The following is a 25,952-nucleotide window of genomic DNA, read 5'->3' as shown; positions in this document are numbered from 1 at the left end:
GTCACCGGACGGCCGTCCAATGGGGAGTCGAGGAGTCGTCACGTGCTAGTAACGTACGAGCTCGGACGTAGGAGAGTGGGAGTACGTCAGCGTCGAACACACCTGCGAGCGTTGTCACTATATGCACACCGGCGATCCGGGGAGCGAAGAAGAAGACGCGGGGAGCTCGGACCCAGGGATGAGCGCGGGCCGATGTGCGGTCCGGTGCAGCCGGAGGAGGGAGGAGATAAGACGACGTCGGTGTCGACCGTGTGTCGGGCTCTGTTCGGTCCGACCGATCACGACAAAAATCGGCAATTCGTCAGAAGGGAATTGGCCCTTCAACGACAGAAGGACAGGGAAACTTGGAACTTTGACTTCGACGAGGGAGTGCCGCTGACTGGAAGGTACGATTGGACACCCGTGGCGCGACCCTATGCGTCCAGGTCCTCGACCGAAGACAGAAAAACTCCGCATCGAAGGGCCAAATCGGTGGCCGGTTGCAGCGCGGGGGGCGTGACCCAAACACGTATACCAGGTAAGTGTTTTCTCTGTGCTTAGAACATACGTCGTAACGGTTATTTGTCGGTCCGAAACACTTTTAAACTCTAACGCGCGTCCCATTGGACCCCGGCCAATTTTTGAATTTCCTTCGTCCGGTTTCTCCAAACCGGACGATCCCTCGTGACGGCGTCACGAGGGATCGATCTACTTCGTCACTCGACTGACCTACATTTCGGAGGCCAAGATGAGAAAACTATTGGAGGACGTCTCCGATCGTCGTTCGTTCCTCGCTTCCGACTCGCGCCTCTCCAAACGCTAGAAAATCGCTTTAAACACCCGACCAATTACGAAGCGGCTCGTTTATCGAGTCGTAACCCGATTCGCGAGTTTAAATTTGTTACCTTCTTCAAATTTTTAAACGGAATGGGGACGGTCTGCGATTTCGATTCCGTTCGCCTTTGGATCCACGCTAATTATCTCACAGAATAACTAAACTTCGGGGTGTAAGAAGGGTCTAAAATGGCGTCACGCTTCGCTCCACCGGCGAACGTCGTGTGTGATTTTATCGCGTCTTATAATCGAGAAAATTTCGGGGGAATCTCGAAGATCCGTGCGTTGCACGCGTGGATGGTTAGGCTCGTAAACGGAAGCGGCGCCTCGACGCCGGCGCGAACGGACACGCGTGACGGATGGATGTTTTAAAGCAGCCTCGGATGAGGAGTGTATAGTAACAGAAATCGTTACCGACGCTACGGGGCGAAGAAGGCGGCCGGGATGGGGAGAGAGGGTGATCGGAGCGGCGCGATCTACCTCCATTTTGAAAAAAAAATTGAAAAAATACACCAGCGCGTTAATGAAGGAGCGCGCTGGCCATTGGAAGAATCACTTCCCGTTTGATCAAAACGGAAGTTATCGTCCTACGTGCTTACGTCATACGACCTTATTGCGTGGCCAAAGAATTCGGAAGAGGGTGCGTTCGGAGGATGGAAGAGAGAGAAAGAACAGAGCGAGATTATTCGGCGGTCATCCGATCTCCCACTCCGTATTGTGTAATTAGAAACCGTTTTGTTTACGTTCGCGCGTTTCCGAGTGGAGGATCCGATGACTCTCGATTTCCTGTCCCTCCTCCAATCGCCACCCGACCGTCGAAATGGATGAAAATTAATTCAAAGTGGTTCGCAATCCCCCGACTTCCTGTATTTTGCTCGAATATGAGACGAGAGACAAGACCGAACGCGTTCGAAACTTTCGCCGTTGCATCCGACCGGTCCGACCGGTACCCTCTACGTCACGCTTAACGTCACAATTACTTATTTCTCGGAACGACCCACAGATGGCATTGTTCAAAAAGCGCCAACGGAACGATGCGAAAGTTTTTTACACGCTTCGAAACGCTTTTTCACGCGTGACTTTCTCGTCCAATCGGAAACCAGTGCAAAAGGAATTCGAAATTTCAAATTATCCGTTTCGCCATTGGCCAAATCGTTTCGCCACCGGAGACGCCATTTTGAGATCGAAAAGGGGACATCGCCGATACTCCGAAAAAGATTTTTCTCTCATCGGCGTGACGACCGACAATAAACTTCTTTAGATATTACTTTGTTTCATTTGGGGAATCGTAATAAAAAATTATCGCTAAAGAAACGAGAAAAAAAGGAGGCAGGACGATGACGAATGTGCCAAGGATCCCAAAAACACTTGTAATTATTGGTTCGAAGAAAGACAGATTTTATTCTTTTCGGATAATTACTCGATACCGAAGCATCTTTAAGGCCATTTAAATCTTTAAACCTGTTATGATGACAGATGTTTAATGGTCAACGCCAAAAAAACTTTTTTGCTGCTTTTTTGTCAACGTTCGCCGTTGCTTCGAGAAAATATCTTAGTCAATTGCACACATTTTTTTTTCTTTTTCACTCTATGAAAATTCTCTTCCAAAACAAAGTCTTCGGAATTCCCCAATGCGTTATAGAAGTCGCCGAAAACACTGGCAAATTTACAACCGAAAGTGACAGAACGATTTCCAAGTCCAAAAACCTCTTTACAGTATCAATTTTATACTTTTTTGGAGTTCTTTTTTCAGTTTTAAACTACGTAATATCCATTTTAAATGTTAGAAAGTAATTTTTCGAATTGGATTTCGAGTTTGAGTCCGCAGAAAAACGTAGAGGAGGATAGAAAAAAAATTGAAGTTATATCTTCTAGTTTATCTGTTATTGCGTCACGGTTTTTTAGCATTACGATAAATGGAAAGCAACACCCACTTAAGAGTTTTTCAGCCTTCCCAGTTAACTCGGAGAGAGAGAGAGAGAGAGAAAGAGCGAGAGAGAGAGAGAGAAGAGGTCGTTGACACGACTCGAAAACCTCGTTACGACGAGCCACGAACACGTTCTCTCTCCTCCGAACTTATCGAATCTGTTTACGTCGCAGCGAATTTTGTCACTGGATATTTTTATCTGTTACGTGTTTACGGAATCGACGAAAGGAAACGGGACTTTGTATTTTATTAGAAATCCGGGATCTGGTAATGCCGCGCGGGCGCGCGCGAGGGGATTTATTTTGTTTGCAAACATTTCCCGCTTTATACGCGCGTTACGGATGTTAGCGTAACGCGTAGAAGCCACGAACGAAACGGTGTGCGAAGCTTTATTCTACTTGTTTATTATTGTATTCGTGTCGTTTTATCGCATCGGTTCATTTATAGTTTGCGAACGAAAGGTTGATAACACCTCGCTATCTTCTGCACGCGTACGTTTGAAAACTAACACGCTACACTGACCTTGAAATGACTCCGTGACCTTCGACGACGTATTCTGCACCGATTCGTCAACCCTGGAAATTGGGCGGAGTCTATTTGGGTAGTCGTATTTTCAAACTTTAGTGTAACGCAAATTACGCTTGCGCAGAAGGCGAAACGGAGGAACGATAAGAAAAAAAAAATACAGAAAAAAAATTCAAAAAAGTTGTCGTTGTCAAGTTCCAAAAAGTTCTTCTCAAAACAACACGCGAGATTTTTTTTTCTTTCTTCTTCTTAATTTACGCCTTTTAATTGCATTTGCAGTATCGTGTGTTGACATTTGTTTTTAAAAACGTGTTCGACGGTTTAAATCGATCCGAATTAAAGAAAACGCGTGGTAAACCAGTTGTTTATGTTACCGTTTGAAGCAGGGGGTGGTTTGGGGAGTGGACTTTTTCGTCTCCGGCAAGTCACGTGTCCAGTTTTTGGATAACTAACGATTGAGTTTCGAGTCACGCGACGTCGATCGCGCGATTAAAAGTTGCTCCTAAAGGGTAAGCAACTTTAATTACTCTTTATAGAATAAATTTTTAGGCGTAATAAATTTTGTAAACACACAGATATCGCCAATTTTTTGACTTTCTAGAAGATAAATCGAGTTGTAAAAATTTTATGACCACACTTTTTCCACGGCTAATTTCCATCACGAAGCAATCAGGATGTCCTTTAAACATTAACCCATTCAATTTTTTTTTTTATTGTTCGTCCTCTGGCCGAATCCGGACCAAGTGTGGGAATGTTCGGCCACCGAGGGGAAGAGAAAACAAACAAAAAGAGCGAGTTGTTCTGCGTGAGATCGACCAGTAATGAGTCATCGCCAGTTTTGTCTCGGGAGCCAACTTCTATCAATCTCTCTCTCCCTCCGATGTGATCGATTTAATTAAGGTGGTTGCCATTGCCGTAGAACTACTTTCGCTTATAACGCCTCGAGCGCGCAATATCGAAATTAAAAATTCCCAAGGAAATTTTCCAGCGGAAACTCATTGGCTAATTATCTGGAGCGCGCGCTCCACCCACTTCTTTGGTCAATTTTCGATACGAAGAATCGCTTCCGTTCCGTCTTTGGCAGATTCCATGTGGAATTGGCAAGACAGGGACGACCGCGAAAGATGCGAAAATTTAAATCCCCTATTCGCGTTTCCACGAAGTAAATTGTTTTCTGGCCGCCGGTGACGACTATTTATCAAAGTTGATTACTACTCTTCGATATGTCTCCGAGTAAAATATAAAAAAAATACACAAAAAAAATTATCCAACGTACGTTTAGTAGTCATCAGCGGATGGGAGAAAGGGTTTTAGAGAACAACGGATAACTGGCTTGATTGCGTATTCGTGACTACGCTGCCCCTCCGCAACGCGTGGACGTTCACCTCGCAACGTGGCTTTTTTTCTCTATTCTCGCCCCCTTTTCCTTTCCCCTTTACTACTCTTAGTAACCTTGGCCCCTTAGCCCAGAAACCGGTTCTTCCACTTTCCATCTGCCCGGATCGTTCGTTGGCCCCTTCTCCGATTGGCTCACCTCGCGCTCTTCGTCGTACCTTAAAGATAGTGTCATTGCCACTCTCGCGGCTCTCCGGCGTAGACGCGCTTCTCCGTCGCCACCGAAAATCGTTCCCGTAACGAGTTACCAAGTAAACATATTCCTCTAGTTTGTCACAGGCCAAAGCGTACCAAATCGATTGTTACGTAATCGGTTCAATTATTTTCGAGCCAATTAATCTTAGTTTGTGCCACAATGGTCTTATTTAAAATTGGGAGAAAACGAGAGTATCGCGCCACGAATTTCACAAAAATGCATTAAAAAGTTCGTCAGTTTTGAGAACATTTTCACATTTATTTCCACGAAAACATGAAGATTTCGTGGAAATAATCCACGCGAATCCTTCAGATTCTCTCGAAATTTTCGTGTTTTAAATTGCACGATAAAATCACGCGTGGCTCCTCCGTCGTGGCGAAGAGTTTAGATGTTATTCATAACGTCGAACGATTCGTAACATTCGGATATTTTTAAAATACGCGCTAAAATCGGACCTTATTTGTTTACGGTTATTTTCAATTGGAAGATTATGATCTAAATTTGAAGAGTGAACAAATAAAATTTTAAAGACGATAGGTAAATGGAAATTTATTATTATTATATGTTACGTTAACGTATACATTGGTGGAAAGGAAAGCGGGCGCAATTCGTTTCGACGTCTCGCATATTTGTAACACATGATACGTTGTTTACAACGTTGTTCCGTACGTTAATATTTAACAGCCGGATTACGTTGCACGGATATTATTTTTCTCTCGACGTTATCTGACAAAATGAGTCACGAGACGAGAATTAGCCATCTTGTCTTTTTTTTTTTATTAAAAAAGTGCCATGGTAATAAACAAACTCATCCGAAAACCAGATTATTAATGCGAGTGGACAACGAAGACCCTTTACAGAAACTTAAAATATGTATGCCGGGGAAAAATTAAAGCCAGATGTTCCTGTTTTCGGAAAAGAAGAACTGGTTATTTTTAAAAACACGTGGCGGGTCAAGTTTATTCCAAGTAACACCTTTGTTTGACAACACGCGCGCGCAACCCCGCACGAGATGTAAGTCGAGGTGGCTTTAACCATGCGACGTTACGCGTAACTCGGGATATTTCGGTTAGGCGGAAAGGTCGATACCGCGTATAAAACGTTCGATGAAAGGCGGGATTGGGCGCACGACACGCCGATACGAACCGGGAGCAACGGCCTCTTCGACCATCCTCGTTACCTTGCCTCGTAACGCCAACGACCACGGAGGATCTTCAAGTAATCGAATCAGTACGATACTCGCGCGATAAATTTGGGGTAAAGATGGGAGCGAGGGGTCGACCGTTCCGAGGTTTAACCCGTTCCGTATAAAAACGTAGGCGTCGATGGAGGGTAGCGCTTTTCCACCGGTTTTAATCGTCAGGCCCGCGTACGAAATGGTCCCGGTACACCTGAGTGAAAAATCGTGACTTTGTTTGGGCACGCTCGAGATGGGTCAGTGAACTTGCCTAGGTTGATACACTCTCGACTCATCGACGACTGGTAAGACGAGTTACTTGTTTGTGAGTTCTGAATTCTTTTAAATGACTTACATCTTTTCTCCATACCTATAATTGGTTGGGTGTTTACGCGTTCTCGGAACCGCGTTTACTACGCTCCCGTTGATTATTATTTTTTTACATTTAAAGAAAAAGAAACCCTTTTCGTAAACGGCGCGTACTTTTACGTTTATTAAATTACGCGAGTCGAGCGTAAAACTCCTCTTCCGTTTATTTACGTTTATTCGATACCGAAAGGTGGCGCCTGCGGTAAAGTAAACGGAAGTAACAAAGTCCAATATTTGATCCTCGGGAAATTTTTAAAACATTTTATTTACGCGCTGCAAATAATTAAGTAAATAAAGTATGTTTTTACCGTATTTGTATTAAAAAACCACGATAATTAATTAACACGATGTCTTTTTTTCCTTACAGAATACATGAAAAAAAGGAAACAGACGGGGGCAAGAAACAAAGCAGAATCTTCGAGGTCGGTTAGCCCAAAGGCGGAATAACCAAAAAATATCGAAGGCAAGTTTAGTCCCCGTTCTTTGTCATGCTAATTGTTTTTTAGATCGTTCTAAAAAATCATTTTGCCTTTTCTTCAGGACGTCGAGTGACGAAAGGGAGGAGGAGGGAGGCGAGAGCACGAGATGTCGGGCATCAGTATTTTTCATACATCCATTTTTAAGATCTCATTAAGTTTTATTTGTTCGAAATTCTCAATTATTTATATAATAGTCAAGTAATAGCTGAATATTGTATATATTGTATAATTTAACATAAATCGTTTCACTAATTTTTTTGTGTTGGGATTTTGCACAGCTTAAAATAATTTATTTATTAAGCTTCTTCGTCGCTGCGGCCGACGTCACGACAAAAAAAAAAAGAAAAAAATTTCCAAGCTGCAGCTGTTATACAATTGTCACTTAAAAATTTATATATAAAATATATTTATGTATATACACCAGTATGCATATATATAATGTATGCGCTTCTACCTTATATATATGTATATTTATTATGCATATATGTAATGTATACACTTATTAAAAAGTGAAATTTTATTTTAAAATAAACGTGTTTCGTCGGAACGGTCGTCTCGGATTTATATATAAATATATTATTATTATTATTATTATATTATATTAATTAATATGAGAAAAAACGTTAGGTAAACGTTCCTACGTTTTTTTACATTTTATCACAATTTATTTTCATTTAATGTAATTATTTTTACATCACCTAATCGAGTACAATTTTTCACACGCTTTATTATTAAAAAATATTGTTTTTTATGTGTAAACTATTTTGGCTTAATAAAAGGTGATATATTGTTTGTTCCGATCGAATAAATTGAAAAAAAGAAATAAAATAAAAATGTCGGCTTTTCTTGTATAAAAAAAAAAAACAAATATGTACAGTAATAAGCTTTAATTTAAAATATCAAAAATATTTTATATTATATATCAAAATAATCGAAACTGACAGAATCACTCTTTTATAATCTTGAAAACGAGAGAAAATAAACTGGGAATTATAAATCTGTTAAGAATTTTTCTTGTATTTCGAACGTCACACTGGTCGTCACCGTAACATCGATTATACACTTTCATCACATTTGTTACACAGTATATTTAAATCACTACACCGAGTTAAAATACCTAACGAATGTGCATCGTATCCATACAGTGAAGAAAACACAGGTTCCAAGATAGAAGCGAGGGCGAAGTGAAGGCACTCGAATTCGACGTCACCCTCCTTTCGCTAAATTCCGACGCGACATCGTTAGTTCCCTACTACCACATTTAAATTAAATCTATCACAAGAATCTTCCTTAGAATTATAGATTATACATAGGCTATATATATATATATATATATATTGCACGTTCCGAAATGGCAGTGACGTAATAACTGTGTCGATTGCGATACAATTATATTGCGTTACGAAGCGCGAGACTCCGAATTTGCAAACATTTCAACAACAGAAAACAAAACAAAAAACAAAAAAAATTCTTCGCTGCCACGACAGATTCTTTATACAAAAAAAAAAGAAAAGAAAAATTACAATTCAATTCGTAACAAAAACAATAATATTGAGATCAACAATTCAGAATAAATCAATTTTTCGTTGCTAAATTCGAAATTTCTGTTGTGAAAATACTGACAATTTTTTTTTTTGGTCGTTCTTTACGTTACTATTAAATACAAATTATAAATCTCGAAAGTTTGAAACAAAAAAATCAATTATTTTATGCATAGTTTAATTTAATTAGGCAACATTTTCAAAAATTTGTACCTGAGGTTTCACAATTCAACATTTTCTTTAAAAATAAATACAGTACACACTATACTCGGAGTACATTTAAAAAAAAACAAGGAAATTATTTTGATTTTCTTTAACGATCGTTTAAACAACAAAATATCTTATTCGTAACCGTTTTCCTCCGGCAAAAATTTAAACATTTCGGTATTTTTCCAGCGAAGTTTTAAGAATTCAAATTAAAATTTCCTCCCCAAATTCTAGAACTTCGTTTGTAAATGTTTGATTTTTCTCGAATGACCCCCTTTTTCTTTTTAAATCAAACATTATCGTCGTCAACGGAGGACTATTAACTTCGTTTTCCATTCATTCAATCGTTCCCACTCGAAAAAACTATGAGATTTTTCTCACATTTTTCGAGAGACGACAACCTCCAATCGATTCGAAAATGTTTTCGTACACAATTCTTCAAATGAACAAATAAAATTTCTTACATTTAAATACAACGTAAAAAATGAAAAACATCGTTAATTATTTTCTACAAAATCAACAAAACCTCTCTCCTCTTCCGTCCATATAATAATTAATATTTTTTTATACAAAGAAGAGGGGGAAACAAACTGATATTTGAACGACCTATCCGTTCCTATTTACATATACTGCATTTACATTTGGAAAGGGGGAAACCTGCCCCTTCTTTCTTTACATCCATAAGAGATTTACGCGTCACAACCTAAATCGCAATTCTTCTACATTTATGATATGTGATGGTGGTAGTGCGACTATCGCGCGTACGAAGGGGACGAGGGAAGGAGAGAAATCTACGACTATGCTAAGTACTATGAGGAGGAGGAGGAGGAGGAGGAGGAGGACGGACCAGCCTTCGAATCTCGACGTCAGGAGACGCGTATGACGTCGACGCTGCGACGAAAGAGTCCGCGAGAGGGCGAGAGCGACGCGGCCCGGTCGGAGTCGGAAGAATCGCTCTTGCGACTGTATCCCCCGCAGTGCAACACGTCGGGGCAAGACTCGTATCCGTAGGTGGCACGCTCGACCGCGTGCTCCAGGCTGCCGCAGCTGTATCTGTTCTGGGGTCCTCCGGCCTTCTCGGTCGTCGTTTCCGTCCGGTTCCGGCGCAGACGAGGAAATTCGGCGCGGGACCGCGAAGAGGAGTCGTCCAGGCTCTTGCGCAGCCAACCGAGAATTCCCGGACAGGAATGGGCGCGGTACAGTCCGTCCGACTTACCGCTCTCCTTGCCAGTCCGTCTGTCGATCACCTCCGACGAATCTAACTTACAGTATTTACTCGGGCTCTCGTCTTCCGCCTCGAGAGCGCCCTCACTGGTCGACCCACCTTGCGTTTCTTCCTTCCTTTCGGTCGACTCTTCGACAGAAACGTCGCGCGATGATCCTCCGCATCCGTAACGCTCCTTAGAGGAATCGTCCAAATTCGAATATTCCTTATTCTCTGCTACATTTTAAAGAAAAATAAACAGAATAAATGTAAGTAAAAAATAAATAACGCAAGAAAAAATTTGAAGAAACATTTAAAGCTACGTTTCCTTACTAATGAGAAAATCTTTCAAAAAATTTTATTTTAAGGTAAATTCTAAGTACTGTACACGTTCCTCTGAAAATGTTCCTCCATTTAACACGTTCCTCTGAAACTGCTATCGATTTCTATAAATTTCACCAAGAATTTTCGCGGAACACTCATAAAATTGGTAATGAAACACACACGGAATGTTAAACAGAAATTTCATGGTGATTCATGGACAAAACCAATGTTACAAAATATACAAGTATTGTATATAGAACACGTACTATACATTCTTTAACATTAGTTTTGTCTAAAAATCCGTTTCTCGTTTCAATCTTTCTTACGGAACGTAAGGATGAGGACTTCATCTACGGATGATGAAAAATCCCAATCTTAATTTCACTATGCCATAAGCAGAAAAAGAATAATGGAATCGTGAGAAAATAGTGCGCCCGACATTGGAAATCCAGCGAAAATCTAATATATCCTTCGTTATTTCAAACAATGAGGAAACAACAATTTGCAATTCTTTTAAGCATCTCGCCTCTGCAATTTCTAATAAAAACTTTCAGTACAATTAAAATTTGGGGGACTCAGACCAGAAAGTGAGCGTCTACGTTCTACTTTCGCTGCTCGATGTGTAATCGCCTAGCATTATATTATTTTGATCAGTCTCTTATCGTTTTTATTATAATTAGAACGACAATGAATTCAACAAAGTAACGTACTGTAGTAATTCAGATTATTTTCTTGTACATGCTGGATGTTTTTACAGTTGTTTGTTTGTTTCGCTATTTTAGTTTGAATTTGTGCATTTTTCGAAATGAACGTCACTGTGTGTGTTAAAATTGGATAGGGAGTTTTATTAAGTTGTTACCCTTATAAGAGTAATAACGTTCACAACATATCGTCTCTTCGCAGCGATTTGAAAATGGCATCCTTCTGCTCAAAAGTATTTTCAAAATGAATTATTAAAGCGCAACTTGCACGTAACTTATTATTTCTAAAAGTCATCGTTATATTCTACTTTAAATTAAATAATAATTTGTAAGAATAATACGGACGGAGTACAAAAACTGTTCGTCCTTATTCACAACCAAACTCAAGGGTTAATAGTTAACTAATAAGCATTTACGTTAACCAATTAGCATTTACGTACTAAAAATAAAGTGATTGGTAATTAGTTAACTTCTAACTCTTGACCCTTGGTTACGAATATGACCGTTAGATGGGCGATTTCATTATCTATTCGATTCGATTAGAAATATGACGTCAATGCTTTTCTCCAAACCTTTCTTTTTGTCAGGATCTAATGAAAAAAATACGATAGTGCTTTATGTATAAGCTTATACTTCATTTCGTTATCTACAATATATACATGATTAACATTTATGTAATTAATGTATCCAGGTATATAATCAAAATGTTTTATAAAAATATATGTAATATAATTTTATAAAAATGTCATAAAAAGCTCACTATTCTCCTACCTATTGATAGATAAAATTAAATAGTTTGTCGTCTTATCTGCAATATTAAAAAATGAATGACTGTTGGTAGTATTTTTCTATGTTTTAACAATGTGGACAATTTCTTCCTAAATTATCGAGATATATTCTATGCGTAACTAAAATACACGTATAACATATTCTGATAACTTAGAAATGTATCTCGATCGAGTAACACCAAACAAACAACGTATTGGTAAAAGTGAAGAATGCGAAACAATCTGCACGGTGGGAAATGATTAACGCGACTTTTTGTTTCGTTTCGGACCAAAAAAAAAACCTTGCTGTAGCGAATATTCTCTTAGATAATTGCTATGGCTTTCTTTTTTTAAATTTCTCGACATCTTTCGCTTAATAATAAATCAATCTCCTCTTCCATCTCATTAATGCCGCATATATTCGTTTCTAATCAGGCAATTCATCTTTTTCGGATAGAGAAATTATCCCTTTCCGCAACTCAAACTTTTGCGCATTAGTAACGAAAACATGTAATCTAATTAATAAATTGTAAAACGTCACATACACTTAAATTCTTTTCTTTTTTAAATAATGATGATAATTTGCTTAATTAATACGCGAAATAAAACACCCACTATAGAACGCAACTGTACTAAATACGCTACCTGAATTGGATACATTAATTACATAAATATTAGTTATGTATGTATTGAAGATAATTATAAATCCCTTCACCTTCATCAAGTTCTCTCCCACGCAATGTTTAGGCCATGGTGAAAATTAGTGGCCGAAAAACGTAAATACAGAATTTCATTGAGATTTTAGATAAAACGTGCAAAATCTACGAGCTGTGCCATGATACTGAGATTTTCTGTCACTTGCACACTTTTCTCAGAGCTTCGGTGACCTGGACGTTCACGAAAACCGAAAGTGAATACTTCAAAGATCGAAAACGTTCTTTGACAATTGAAGAATCATTCGCGAGATTTTATCCAGATTAGGTACTCTCTAACGATTTCGTTCATTTGGATTAGGTTCTCATCGAATGAGATGACATAAAATGAATCACTCCTGCATCTTTAACTTTAGACAAAGCACATTTTTGAAAATAATCCCATTATAATTTCTTGAAAATTATCTTATCACTCAAAGTCAAAATGATGTGAAAAAGACTGAGTTGGAGGAGGAAGAAATCGAATGACACAATAGGAACGAATCTGGGGCGGTAAATCTATGTATTTAAGAACAGTTTTTAAAATTCTGCCAGAAAGAACAAAAAGCCTGTAGCTTCACTAAATTTTTTTTAAAAAAGTTTTGACATATACTTTCTTTGGAATTTCTAAAATGTCAAAATCCGTCCCTCACCGGCCGACCGTCCCATTGCGGACCTAGTCAAACCTACGATGGGCATGGAAGGTGCCCTTAAAATCTGCGGGAAAGTGGGTATTCTTGGAACTTAGTCGCCAAAACTGTAGCAAGCCGTTATCAAGATCGGAATGAATGTACTGATATTTTGTCATAAATTAATTCATGCACACAGAAGTCACCATAAATTATTACGATACACCGATGACATCTTGTTACAGGGTAAAACCTCGATTTAACGGACAAAAACTCTGATCCGTGGCATATGTGAAAATTAACATCCTGTTAATTTTAAAATGCTTTTTATGTGTTATTAAATAAAGATTTTTTCCCCAAACTCAAGAGTCGCCGCTCAAAGTGTATTTTCCAAAAAAAAAAGTATTTATTTTGATTTAGATCGTAAACTTGTTTCACACAATCTCGGAACTACTGCGAGTACATAAGTGAAAACACAAACTAATTTGCCAATTTTTTTTCAACACCCGCATTCGGAAAACCTATTTTATTATATGACGGACTTTCGGCTTTAACGGACATCCTCTCGCCCGAATCTCGACTTTGTCTGCTGATTAATTTATAACCAATATTTAATCCTTATTAAGAAAACAAATTTTTCTGTCTTGGCACTTTTTTCTGACTGCAATATTTTATTTTTAATAAACGATCCGAATAGTTCTGAATTTCTTTTTTTCGTGATAAGGAAGAAACAGTTTTGAATGGAAAAAGCCTTTGTATAGAATATTCAAATCATATCTCGCAAAAATTAATATAGGAATTGAGGATCAACAGATCACAATGTTCAGTCTGCTCACTTTCAAAAAACTACTACTATTTGAATAGTGAGAAATAAATAGAATCAAAAACCATCAAATGTTATATTGATTTTCGATACCACTTATTTAAAAGCAATAAGTATCTTGCACAAGCAAAGATCAACAGCATGATCGGATATTATGCTTATATGAAATATAGTCTAATCCTTAAATCTATTTAGAAATAGAGATCTAAGAAAAGGTGCAAGGAAATAAGAGAAGAGAAAGAAAAAAAATATAGTTAATAGGGAGGCTGTATTAAGATCTTGGAGCCCAGGATATAGAAACGACAAAGAAAATATCGAACACCGTTCAATAAAGTGATAAAGAAAATTACAAAAGCGAATGAGCAGAATAATTCTGTAAAAAATTAAAACACACAATCAAAAATCCGGATTTTACTGATATATAAGATGAATCCACATTGCAATGAAAATATTTACAGAAAGACTAGATCCTGCGTTCTCCCTGCGAGTATTTTTCTGTATGTATTTCGTGAATGTCTGGACTTATGATTTATGGTTATTTAATTGCTTATAAATAAAATAGCATACTACTAATATGTTATTTAGCAGTAGTTGCCTTCATTAAGACTTAGACAATGATCATTTAGAAAGAAGACTATTTTGGTGCTTTAGCGTTTTCTGAACAAAATAATGACACATTGCAACTCTCCTTATTTGCTTATATATTTTCTTCTTAATATTCTAATGGAGAAAAGTTTTTTCCATCAGAGTATTTATCCAAATTATTCTTTAGACGTCAGAAATTTATAATAAAATAAGCAAATAAAGCATATCCAGAATTAAAATGTAAATGCAATTTATAAAATTAAAAATTAACAGGAATATTTAATATAAATGATATAAATCAATATTACATAAATAAATGGAATATAAAATAAAGAAATAAATAAATACTGTGTCAATTATTCCAAAATTAAAACAAAAATTTTACTATAGAATACTGTGATAGCATTATTGCCCATTACTTTTAGAATATCTAGCTAAAGAGAACTGAGTAAACATTTAGTAATTTTGGATTACTGCATGGAATGTTAGAACTTCAAAAATTCCATTCCACTAGGGAAAGAAAAAGTATATACTGGTATATTCATTTTAATATGAACTGAAAAATTAATATTGCTTATGCTTCACAATAAATGAAAAGATGAAAGCTGAAAGCAATCATATAAAAGTACTAGATATATGTAAATGAAAAATTGTGAAAAAAAAATGTAGATATTATTTTTCAGAAAAAAAAAATTCCAGTCACAAATGGATAAATAAATTTGTTCCAAAATGTTATTTATTTAATGTATATTATTATTTTATCATAATGCAACAAATTAAACAAGATTGAAGAATGACAACTTTTTACACTAACATCAAGGATGGGAAAATATATATAAAATACATGATTTGTGTAATTATCCAGCAATTTTGTTATTGATTATATTTTTCCATATATATATTTTTAATTAAAATTTATCAGAAATTTTAAAAGAAAAATACATTTTAAAATTTCTAGTTTCTTTAGTATCTATAAAAGAATAAGATTATTATTCATTTCTACAGATACTACAGAGAATATAAATTTAATATATTTATGAAAAAATAGCAACAACATAACAGTTGCACAATTATACAAATCACACATTATATATATTTTTTCTTATCATTAATGCTGTCTATAATGTTTCTTTTCCAGCAAATTCATCATTGTCTTACTGCATAATTGTTATTAATGAAACTAATGGAAAACCATAAAATCTGATAAGTAACAACACTATTTTTTCTTTTATCATGAATTTGCATCTTAACTGCTTATTAATCAATCTTCAGTTATTAAAAATTTTTTTTATTAATTTAACTTTACTGAATTTAATGATCCCACTAGCCTCTTAGTCAATAACACACAAAATTCTTTATAAAAAAAAATTACAATGAACTCAACCATAACTTAATCATATATCTGCCAATAGAATTTCTTAATAATAGTTGTTTAAACAGAAATTCAGGATCAACAGTCACAATGTTCAGTTTGTTTTTTTTTTCAAAAAACTACTGCTATTTGAATAGTGAAAAATAAATAGAAACAAAAACCATCAAATGTTATATTGATTTTCAATACCACTTATTCAAAAGCAATAAATATCTTGCATATGCAAGATATCTCCTAAACACCATCTTGCTGCAAACCAATACATTCCTCCATATTATAAAAAATGAAATAAATGGATAAATTTGAAATATTAAAGTAAGATTTATAATTGATATAATAAATGTTAAGACTTTTAGATTAATATAGATGATGACTTTTATGACAATTATCATAAAAACAAACTTGCAATATTTGAAACAAATCTGTGTCATAATTATGTAAGAAAATATAATAAACAGTGACTAAAAAATTATTAGTCATAGTAAATAAACAACAACTAAAGAATGTTTAATCAGATTAAATAATTCTTTAGTCATCATACAGTATTGTAACATTTTTATTTCTGTTATTCTATCTTTGCAATACTAAAATGCAACTAGTTGTAATTTAGCTGATTCATTATTTGAATTTCCCAAATTAAATTACTTAACTATAAAATGCAAGTCACTTAACAATATAAGCTTGCAATTTCAATAATAATCAAATGCTATTGGTATTCTTATTGAAATTTCATTTGAATATTTGAAAAATATTTTACACAAGCTTTCCATTAATAATTATGTATAATACAAAGTATGATCCTTAAAATGATTTCATAGAAATGCAATGAAAAACATTAAAAGCTATCATACTTTAAACTTTATACATAATAATTTTCTAACTAAACTTCTATTTATTTAGTTAATAATAAAATTTAGCATTCAGTTTTTACCACAGAATATTTAACAGGGAGTACTTTAATAATAAATTATTTAATTCTATAATAATGTTTAATACTTAAATAAATAAAAATAAGGTTGTAAAATTATAAAAAATATTAAAAGTAAGAAAAACTCTATGTAAGATAAAAATAATCAGTAGTTAACATTTTAAACTTTAATTATTATTATTATGTTAAGTGAGATATACTGGGTTAACACCAGTGGCTGTCAAAGCATAGTAACCAAAAAAATTAAAGAAGTGTATCAGTGTGTCTGTATTCAGGAATTTCCTCACAATATGACATGTATTCAATATAGTGGCCTTCTGTAGTGTAATGTATGTGTTTCTATTCAATTGTAATGTCCCCAGGCTTTTGTGTAGTGTGTGTGGTATCACACCTGTCTGTACAGGAGAGAACAACAGGTACAATAAGCACCCTATCCATCCTCCACAGATGCTTTATTTCCTGGGCAAGTTCTGTGTACTTGCTGACTTTTTCAGTACATGCCTTTTGTATATTGTGAGTGTTTGGAATGGATATTCTATAATGTATGTGATTTTATTGTGTTTGTCAATGAGTGTGATGTCTGGTCTGTTGTGGTAAATTGTTTTATCTGTAATTATGACTCTGTTGTAGTACATTTTGTGCGTGTTGTTTTCCAATACTGTCTGTGGAATGTATTTGTAGTATGGTTCATGGATGTCTACTAATTTGTGTTTCTTTGTTCTTGATGTATTATATTTGCTACTTGATTATGTCTGTGTAAATAATCTGTCTGTGTGAAGAGCTTGCAGCCAAAAGTGATGCATTGTATAGTTTCTGGCATGATATGTCATTTATGAGTGTTGTATCTTTGAGTATGTGTTTTCTGTAGTTTTTAGTATTTATGACCTGATCCTGTATGGCAATCATGAATCCTTCTGTCTCCCCAAAGAGGCATCCTCGATCTAACCAGCTGTTTGACGCAGTTTTGGCAACAAAATCCTGGGACAGGTCATAGGGATGCCTGCCATGGAGTGCCTTTCGCACCCACGATTGCTTAATGGTGTCTATGCTTTTTATATGTTATGTTGTGTCTGTATGACATGAGTGTAAGTTTAATGGTGTGTTATTTGAGTCTGCTAGAGTTACTGCTTTATGTAACTGTGATGTTTCTTGTTTTCTGTAAAAAAACTCTCGCAGTGACTGTATTTGTTTGTGGTGAAGGTTAACTATGTCAATCAGGCCACGTCCACCATCTTTACATGGAAGAGTTAATCTTTCTGGGGTGAATTTAGGGTGATGTTGTTTATGCTTAGTAAGTGCTGTTTCTGTTTTCCTTTGGAGTTTCTCAAGATCTGTATGAGTCCAATGTATAACTCCAAAAGAATATGTGAGTACTAGGATGACATATGTGTTTATTGTTTTAACTCTGTTCTGTGAATAGCATTTAACCTACTTTGGTATTCTTTAATTAATCTTTGCTTTATTTGTGTATGTTCTGTTAGTTTGGCCTGTTGGAATCCTAAATACTTGTAGAACTTGCCCTCTTCCATGGATTCAATAATGTCTCCATTTCCAAGTGCAAAATCTTTCTTCAGGATTCCTTTTTCTATGTGAAGTGTTTTGCATTTGTCTAGGCTAAACTCCATTTGTATGTCCTTGGTGTATGAATGTGTGATTTGTAGGAGTTGATGAAGTTGTTTTTGTGTGGATGCATAAAGTTTTATGTCGTCCATGTACATGAGATGTGACAATGTAAACTGTGTGTTTTTTCATATCTGATATTGTAACCATATTGCGTGTTGTTTAACATGTTGGATAATGGGTTCAGGGCTGAGCAGAACCAGAAAGAACACAAGGAATCTCCTTGAAAAATTCCTCACTTAATGAATATTTAGTTTGTTTGTATGGAAGTGTTACTAACCCTGAGATGTAGTGTTGTTCTCCAGTGCTGCATAGTGTTTTGGAAGAATGTAATGAGTGATGGATGTATTTTGTACATATGTAGAATATGTAGCAGCCAACTGTGTGGAACACTGTCAAATGCTTTGCTAGTGGTGGATGAGGAAGTGTCTGTAGTAATTGTTCTTTGCATCCCTAGTGATTTCTACAGTAACCTTCTTGTTGTTCCGTAAGAATGTTGTGTTCTTCAACATCTTCGTATATTTTGTTTGTGATACAGGATGTCAATAATTTGTAGTCTTGGAAGACATGTGATTGGTCTGTATTGTGTGGGGTCTGTGGTATTGTTGTTTTTAGGTTTCATGTAGGTGATGCCCTGAGTAAGAAATTTTGGCATGTCTTGTGGATTGATGATCATGTGTGTTAGGTGTTTAGCTAGTTCCTGGTGCAGTGATGTAAATTTTTTGTATCAGAAATTGTGAATGTTGTCTACACAAGGTATCTTCCAGTTGTGTGTTCTGTTAACAGAGTAGTGGATGTCGTGTATGTTTATTTCAGCACAGGGCATAGTTGGTATGTTGGTGCATGTGCAAGTTTTTGTTCTCCTCAATCCAGCCAGCATCAGCATTGTGTGTAACACCAGTAGACCAAAGAGAAAACCAGTAAGTTGTGAGTTCTTCTGTTTGTGTGCCACTGTGCTGTGTATCGGTGTTTGTTTTGGTACTGATTTGTCTGTAGAAGAGTTTTTCATTGTTTGTGAATAATTTATTTTGTTGTTTTCGTAGTGAACATGTGTGTATCATTTGAGTCTACATGCTTTGGCTGCGAGTTTATGTTTCAGTGTGTTGATGTATTCTGTGATGTTTGTGTTTTGTGCATGTGTTTTGATTTTCTTGAAAATGTTTTTGAGTTGTTTCTTTAATTTGGGTGTTATGTTGTTTTTAGTGTATTGTGTCAGCTTGCCTAATTGCTGTCTAATGTCATTTATTTGTGTTTCTATTCTTCTCTGCCAGGCAGGCTCTGTTTCTATCATTTGTGATAGAACTGTGTTTTGTGTATATCTGTCTGCGATTGTATTTTCAGTCTATGGTGTGTCACTACTGTGACTGCCCCAGCATAAACTAATGTATGAATGTCTGAGTGTAGAAATTGAATAATTGTAGTGAGTGTTTGCATAATTTAGTGTTTTTCCTACTACCTTTGATGTGCTGATTTTTGGTATTCATGGTCTTTGTGTGGGATCTGTGCCTGTATATTTAGTGAGTGTTTCCTGAAATATAAGTGAGAGCGTATTAACTAAATCTATGTCTACATTATCAGTGGTGGATGAGGAAGTGTCTGTAGTATCAATAGTGGTAGTTGTTGTGTGTGTGTGCTGTAATCAGTGCTTGTTGCTGGATTATCCTGACAGGTTACGTGATCTTCATTAATGTTAGATGTTTCTGTCTGTTGATGTATTTGATCAGCAACCTGTTGTTTGATAAGTTCAAGTGTTGTTTGTGGGATAAGGTTGTTGTGTATAATTGTTCTTTTTTGATCAACAACCCTTTGTTCGGTGACAGTGAGGTGAGGATATTATTGTGTGAATCTGTGATGTAGTTGTTGTTTGTATGCTGTCATGTTTGTTTCGAGTTTTGTGATGGTGTAGTAAGTATGGATGATAAACTCGTTCATTTCTATTGTTCATTTCATCCGTTGGCGTGGTTTTCCAGCCTTTGTGGTCTGTGGATGCATTGCCACAGCCATGCTTGGGCCGGTGCTGCTTTCGCCACTGGTAACCAAGAGAGATTGTGGCCTATTTTTCGAACGCAAGCCTCTGCCTAACCCACGAATGCGGACCTTGTTAACCCGGGCAATGTCCGAGCCGGTATCATATTTAGATCTGGTTACTACCATGATAAATATCTCCACAGAATGTGGGTGTGGTCACTCTTAGCTTCATTTCTCCCCATAAACCTTACTGGCATGGGTGTCTCTACCAGGAGCTTGTGATCCAGCCTGCATTGCCCTATGGATCAGTAAAATTATTGGGCTCTCCTACCACAACCAGGTGGTAACCATGGGAGAGTTATTATTATTATTATTTAAACCTTAGTTTAATTAGTTTACTGTCTTTACCAATGAAATTCTTATTTTGGATACTCACTACTCCAGACATGAAAAATAATCTAGCTTAAATAAGGATTTGGTCAATGACAACAAAACATGTCAGAATAGATCAATTACATAATTAATAAACTGTATTAGCTAAATTATCAAACTATCTAAAATGAAGTGATGACAACATTATATAAATAATACAATTTTATTTCAAAAACTAAATATATGTTTGATTTAAAAAATTATAATCAAGTATGATCAAAATCAAGTATGGTAAATATATGTATTTATCATACTTGATTTGTAGGATAGAAATGCATGTGCAATGAATAAAATAATTTCTATTTAAAAAGTAAACAAAATGAGTTGGTTACATGAATCAACAGCTAGTCAGTCAGTATTTTTAATTTTTAACAGCTGACAAAACTATGTCAGCAGTCAAATATTTTTTAATATTTTTTTTTATGAATAAAAGTATACATTGTTATTTACTCTATTTACAAAATATTTTTTATCCATCAACATTTTAAAAAAGACTATATGAAATTTTTGATGGTGATTCTTTAAGCAGGACCATCCTTCTTACCATTATTATGATGCAAAGAAGAGTCATTTCCATACATGCCAAAACTGCATAGTAATAATTTATAATTATTCCTATAGCTTATTTAAAAGAATAAAATATAAAATGTGGCAATACGTAACGATATAACTTATCAATTATTAGAACAATTTTAAATGTGACTGGTTTTTATATAACTTATAAAAAATATCCTATAGTTTTATTCAAGAAATAAAATTTTCTGATCAAGTACAAACACTTATCTAATATAACATTAATATACTTTATGCAGACGCATTTTTTGGTATATCATCTTTAATTATCAATAATAAAATAATAGTAATAATTTACAGTGGTCCACACCAAGTCCCTGGAAAGCGATAGGCCCACGGGGGTCCCAAAATCACAGGGGAAAAAAAACCCAAAAAATTTTTCATAGCAATCAGAACAAAGCAAAAATTTGGCATTTGGCTGCTTGAGCTGCTGGGGTCCCTATTACACAGGAAAACCAACAACTCAACTCTAATACACTATATAAACCACTACACAAAAATATTTTAGTCTGTTTACGTAAACAAAACAACAAAAAAAACCTAATGCCTAAAATATGTTCATTGCTGTATCTTCGGAACTTAACCTGATTTGTCAAGATGGAGCTTCTGAATTTTATTCATTGATACAAATTGATCGATTCGGTACCAAATATAGAAATAGGTCTCCGAATCTTAACGATTGGAGTTAGTGTTGCAACTTGTACGAGAAGCTTTTCCAAGCTGAAGCTAATTAAAAACTACCTGAGATCGACAACGAGCAACCTGAGATTGACGAACCTTGCCATTTTATCTTTTATCCATTGAACGTGAAGTTACTGATTCCATTGATTTTGATTCTGTTATTTCTGATTTTGCTAGTCAGAAAGCTCATAAAGAAAGTTTTTAAAATTTAAATGTATCCTACTATTACCGTATTTTACGGTCTATAAGACGCACTTTTTTCTTCGAAAAATTGCCTCCAAAATTCAGGTGTATCTTACAGTCCGTAGCATCTTATAGGTATTTTTTTTAAAAAAAATTGCTTAAAAATTAAGGTGCGTCTTATAGTCCGTAAAATACGGTATTTGTTTTACATCGCACAAAACGGAATAAATAAATTCAAAAGCTGAAATTTACAGAAAAAAATTACTTGTTTTTGTTTGGACATTCCTGATTACCATTATGGAAAAAGGACACCCCTACCAGAAAAATTTTTTCAGGGGTCCACAAATCTGGTTCTGTACCAGGCCTGGAAAACCCTAGCTATGCTGCTGACATGTATAGTAATTCATATTAAATTTTAACTGTCGCCCCCTTTACATTGCATCTGGTATGCTACTGCTCACAAACTGGTGAACTAAAAATAATATAAAGCATTTGGCTGCCAAATCAATCAAATGTATTTTAGTTCTCTAAATAAGTTGAAATCAGTATTTGAATTTTTTTAGATCAAAAAATTTTTTTTAATTATTAAGGTAGCATGATATTAAAAATGAAAAACACTTTATTATTAAGTTTGAATTAAATCAAATTACTTATTATAAACAGAATTTAGAAAGTAGAATTTACTACTTTTTAGTTAAAAAATTTCTTACATATTCATATGTGTTATTCAATTTCTAATATTTTTAAAATTTATTTTTAACCTTTGTGATTTATTTTTGCAACTGTAATAAAATTTCTTGAGTCTATTTACATCAATGTGTTATATTTTTTCAATATATGTAAAATAATTATGCAAAATATTATCAATAATTGCACAATTTGAATTATAATAAATGCACAATATTTTAATTTTAAAATTACATTTACTTCAATAGAAATTCAGCATGATATTTTGTAGAGATAAACTAAACTTCTTCATGATACATTTTTTTGGACAGTTTAAGTTCAATTAGTTATACAATAAACTGCTTTTTGTAATCAGACGTTATCATCAGTTGTCTAATGTTAGCACATCTTAAAACAGGTTAAAAAACACAAAACTTAACTATAACCAAAACTGATTACAACAAGTGATCATTATCTTTAGGTAAATAGGCATTTTTAAGTTGTCTTTTTGCAGTTATCAGTCTCAACATGTGACTGATAACAACAATTGCATGTTATCAGCTTCACCAGTGCTTTAAATGTAAGTTCACCAGATAAATTATGAATGGTAGACAAGACAAATTGTTATGGAAAAGAAAACAGAAATATGTTTAGATAGAAGGAAGCAATTTTTAAAGTCAAAGTGGAGACTTGGTCATATAATACAGGAGATGTTCTCATTTTGGAGGACAAATAGTGTACTCTTCCTCTTGGATATCATGCAACAACACTATTTAACTAGTTATCTTATATCTTATTTGCTCGCAACAAAGTACTTTAAATTGCTAACACTTCTTTCTTCAATTATATACTAGTTATTAGAGATGATAATGTGAAACTACTGAATGAATTACTACAGTATGTCCCACATAAAATCAACTCCATTTGTTGAAAATGATAAAAATGAATTTAGGCTTATGGCATTCTTAGAAACTTCATTTTAACATTATTTAAATGTACAGAAATTCACAGAAGATGCTAAAAGTGGTGTCCATTTGCATTTATTCACTTTTGTCTAGACAAAAGTGAATAAATGCAAATGGACACCAAGTGTACAGACTGACCTTATGTAAAATACTGATTTTATATAATTAAGAAAAATTTTTTTGACAAACAAATATCAAACAACTTTTTCAATGTTTTAGACACTTCATTAAATTTGCTAGCTGTACAATATAAATTGGGTTAAATTAGCATCATAAAATAAATCAACATAATTGGCATAAAAATACTATTATGTTTATTTCACACAGTTTTTTATCAATCAGTGTCTTAAATATTTCAGCTAATTTACAACCAATAACAAAACCCATATACATAGCATTTTTTGTTTGTACAGTATATATTATTTACAAAAAAATTATTATTTAAAGAAATTTTATTATTGTAATTCTATTATTCTGTTATCACATTTTTCTTTAGACACAGATCCTAAGGGGATCGAAAATGTTTATTGTAATGTATTTAAATTAAATTATATTTGCTGGTATAGATTACAGGTTTTAGTGGTATCATTTAACATTTTTCCTTACTTAAACTTTAAACTATACTATTATGAAAGTATGAATGAATACATTGAAATAACTAAAAGATAACATTTTTAAATTATTAAAATTTTTCTCTGTATGACTTTTTAACTTATTTATTAAATCATCAGTATTTTTTTATAGTAAATTCTGAATTTTTTAGTATATCCAATATTTTCTTTAATAACTTTTCACCAGATACATTTTATGGGTCATATTTTAAACTCAGTGTTAGTGACTAAAACTTTTATTATTATATTGTAATTATTTTAAAGCCAAACAACAAAGAGATTACATCAGACTACTTTTCTGTGATTATATTTAATTAGTTACTAAATAATTTGTCCAAATCTAAACACCAACCAAAACCCAATGTATAGCAAATAGACATCCACAACTGCCATAAATAATTTGTTACTAGAGAGAGATGTTAGACACCATTTCTTATTAAATTTAATAATTAAAATTAAATAATTTAGAATATTCTGGAAGAAAAGAATCGACCTGGAGAGGGACTCGAATCCGCAACTCTCGCTTACCATGTGGATGCGTTGCCACTTTGGCACCATAAATTACTGTGGAGGATTTATCATATTTAAATATTTCCTGAAGAGGAGATTGAATTGGAGGCTAGGGTAACATAACTGGCAATACATCTGCATGGTAAGTGGGAATTGCAGGTTTGAGTTCCAAGCTGATTCTTTTCTTCCAGAATATTTTAAATTATTTAATTTAATTATTATTATTAAATTTAATAAGAGATGGCACCTAATGCCTCCCTCTAGTGACAAATTATTTAGTAATTAATTAAATATAATCATGGAAAAGTAGCATGATGTAATCTGGTGGATGTTTGGCTTTACAAATTTATTGAGTTTCATGATGTTTGTTTATATAATTATTTTAAATTAATGTTAGCATCTATTTTGTTTAATATCTCAAGACTGGGTACAAATTAAGGAACAAAATTTGGCACAATAACTTATATATACAAGGCATTGACTAATGCTATTAAATTTCTGTGGCTAAAGGTCGAATCCTAGGGAGATACAGGAAATCATGCGTCATATACATTTTTTATTGTTTTAAAATTACTGTATCAGTCAATAAAATCAAAATTTTCATTTATTATACTTAGTCAGTCAGTTATTGTCAGTAATTTGAAAATAAATATAATATAATAAGTGCATTTTACAGTTAATATATTAGCATTTTGTAGTAATGTAGACACAACCAAAAACCTTTCAACATCATATCATATCAAGGAGTAAAAAATAATACTTTTGTATTGATATAATCCATTTTCATATTATAAGTGTTATTTGAGTCTCTTAGGAAAAATTCTTACAAAATTTTTATAACTGAGCATACATTCAACAGAAAATAGACTGAAAATTGAAAGATAAAGTTAGATTTAAAAAAGGAAAAAATAAATAAAGTTATTGAAAAAATAAATAAATCAACTATTATGCAATTATAACATTAAATGAAAGTTAAGACAAATATATTGTAAAAACAAGAACAAACATTGTAGTGAACTAACTATTAAAATTATTATTCAGTAAAATAAGAAACAAACTTGTTAAAAATTAGTCTGAAGATAAAATCAA

At 34.3% G+C, this 25,952-nt stretch overlaps 1 protein-coding gene across 3 annotated transcripts in view; it reads right to left on the bottom strand.

Annotated features, from left to right (window-relative positions):
* Positions 1 to 7,753: 7,753 nt before the first annotated feature.
* The window catches only part of LOC136972763 (dual specificity protein phosphatase 16-like), a 93,292-nt gene continuing 75,093 nt past the window's right edge, over positions 7,754 to 25,952 (bottom strand). For all 3 annotated transcript variants that reach the window (XM_067267398.1, XM_067267397.1, XM_067267400.1), the window contains one exon: positions 7,754 to 10,070. In XM_067267398.1, the coding sequence (XP_067123499.1) occupies positions 9,496 to 10,070 (575 nt within the window). In that variant the 3' untranslated portion in view covers positions 7,754 to 9,495. The remainder of the gene's footprint in view (positions 10,071 to 25,952) is intronic.

The sequence above is a fragment of the Centruroides vittatus genome, unplaced genomic scaffold, assembly GCF_030686945.1.
Source record: "Centruroides vittatus isolate TY-2023 unplaced genomic scaffold, ASM3068694v2 contig_301, whole genome shotgun sequence".
Taxonomy (NCBI): Eukaryota; Metazoa; Arthropoda; class Arachnida; order Scorpiones; family Buthidae; genus Centruroides; species Centruroides vittatus.
Note: the sequence above shows the minus strand (reverse complement) of the source record. Positions and strands in the feature narration are given on the sequence as shown.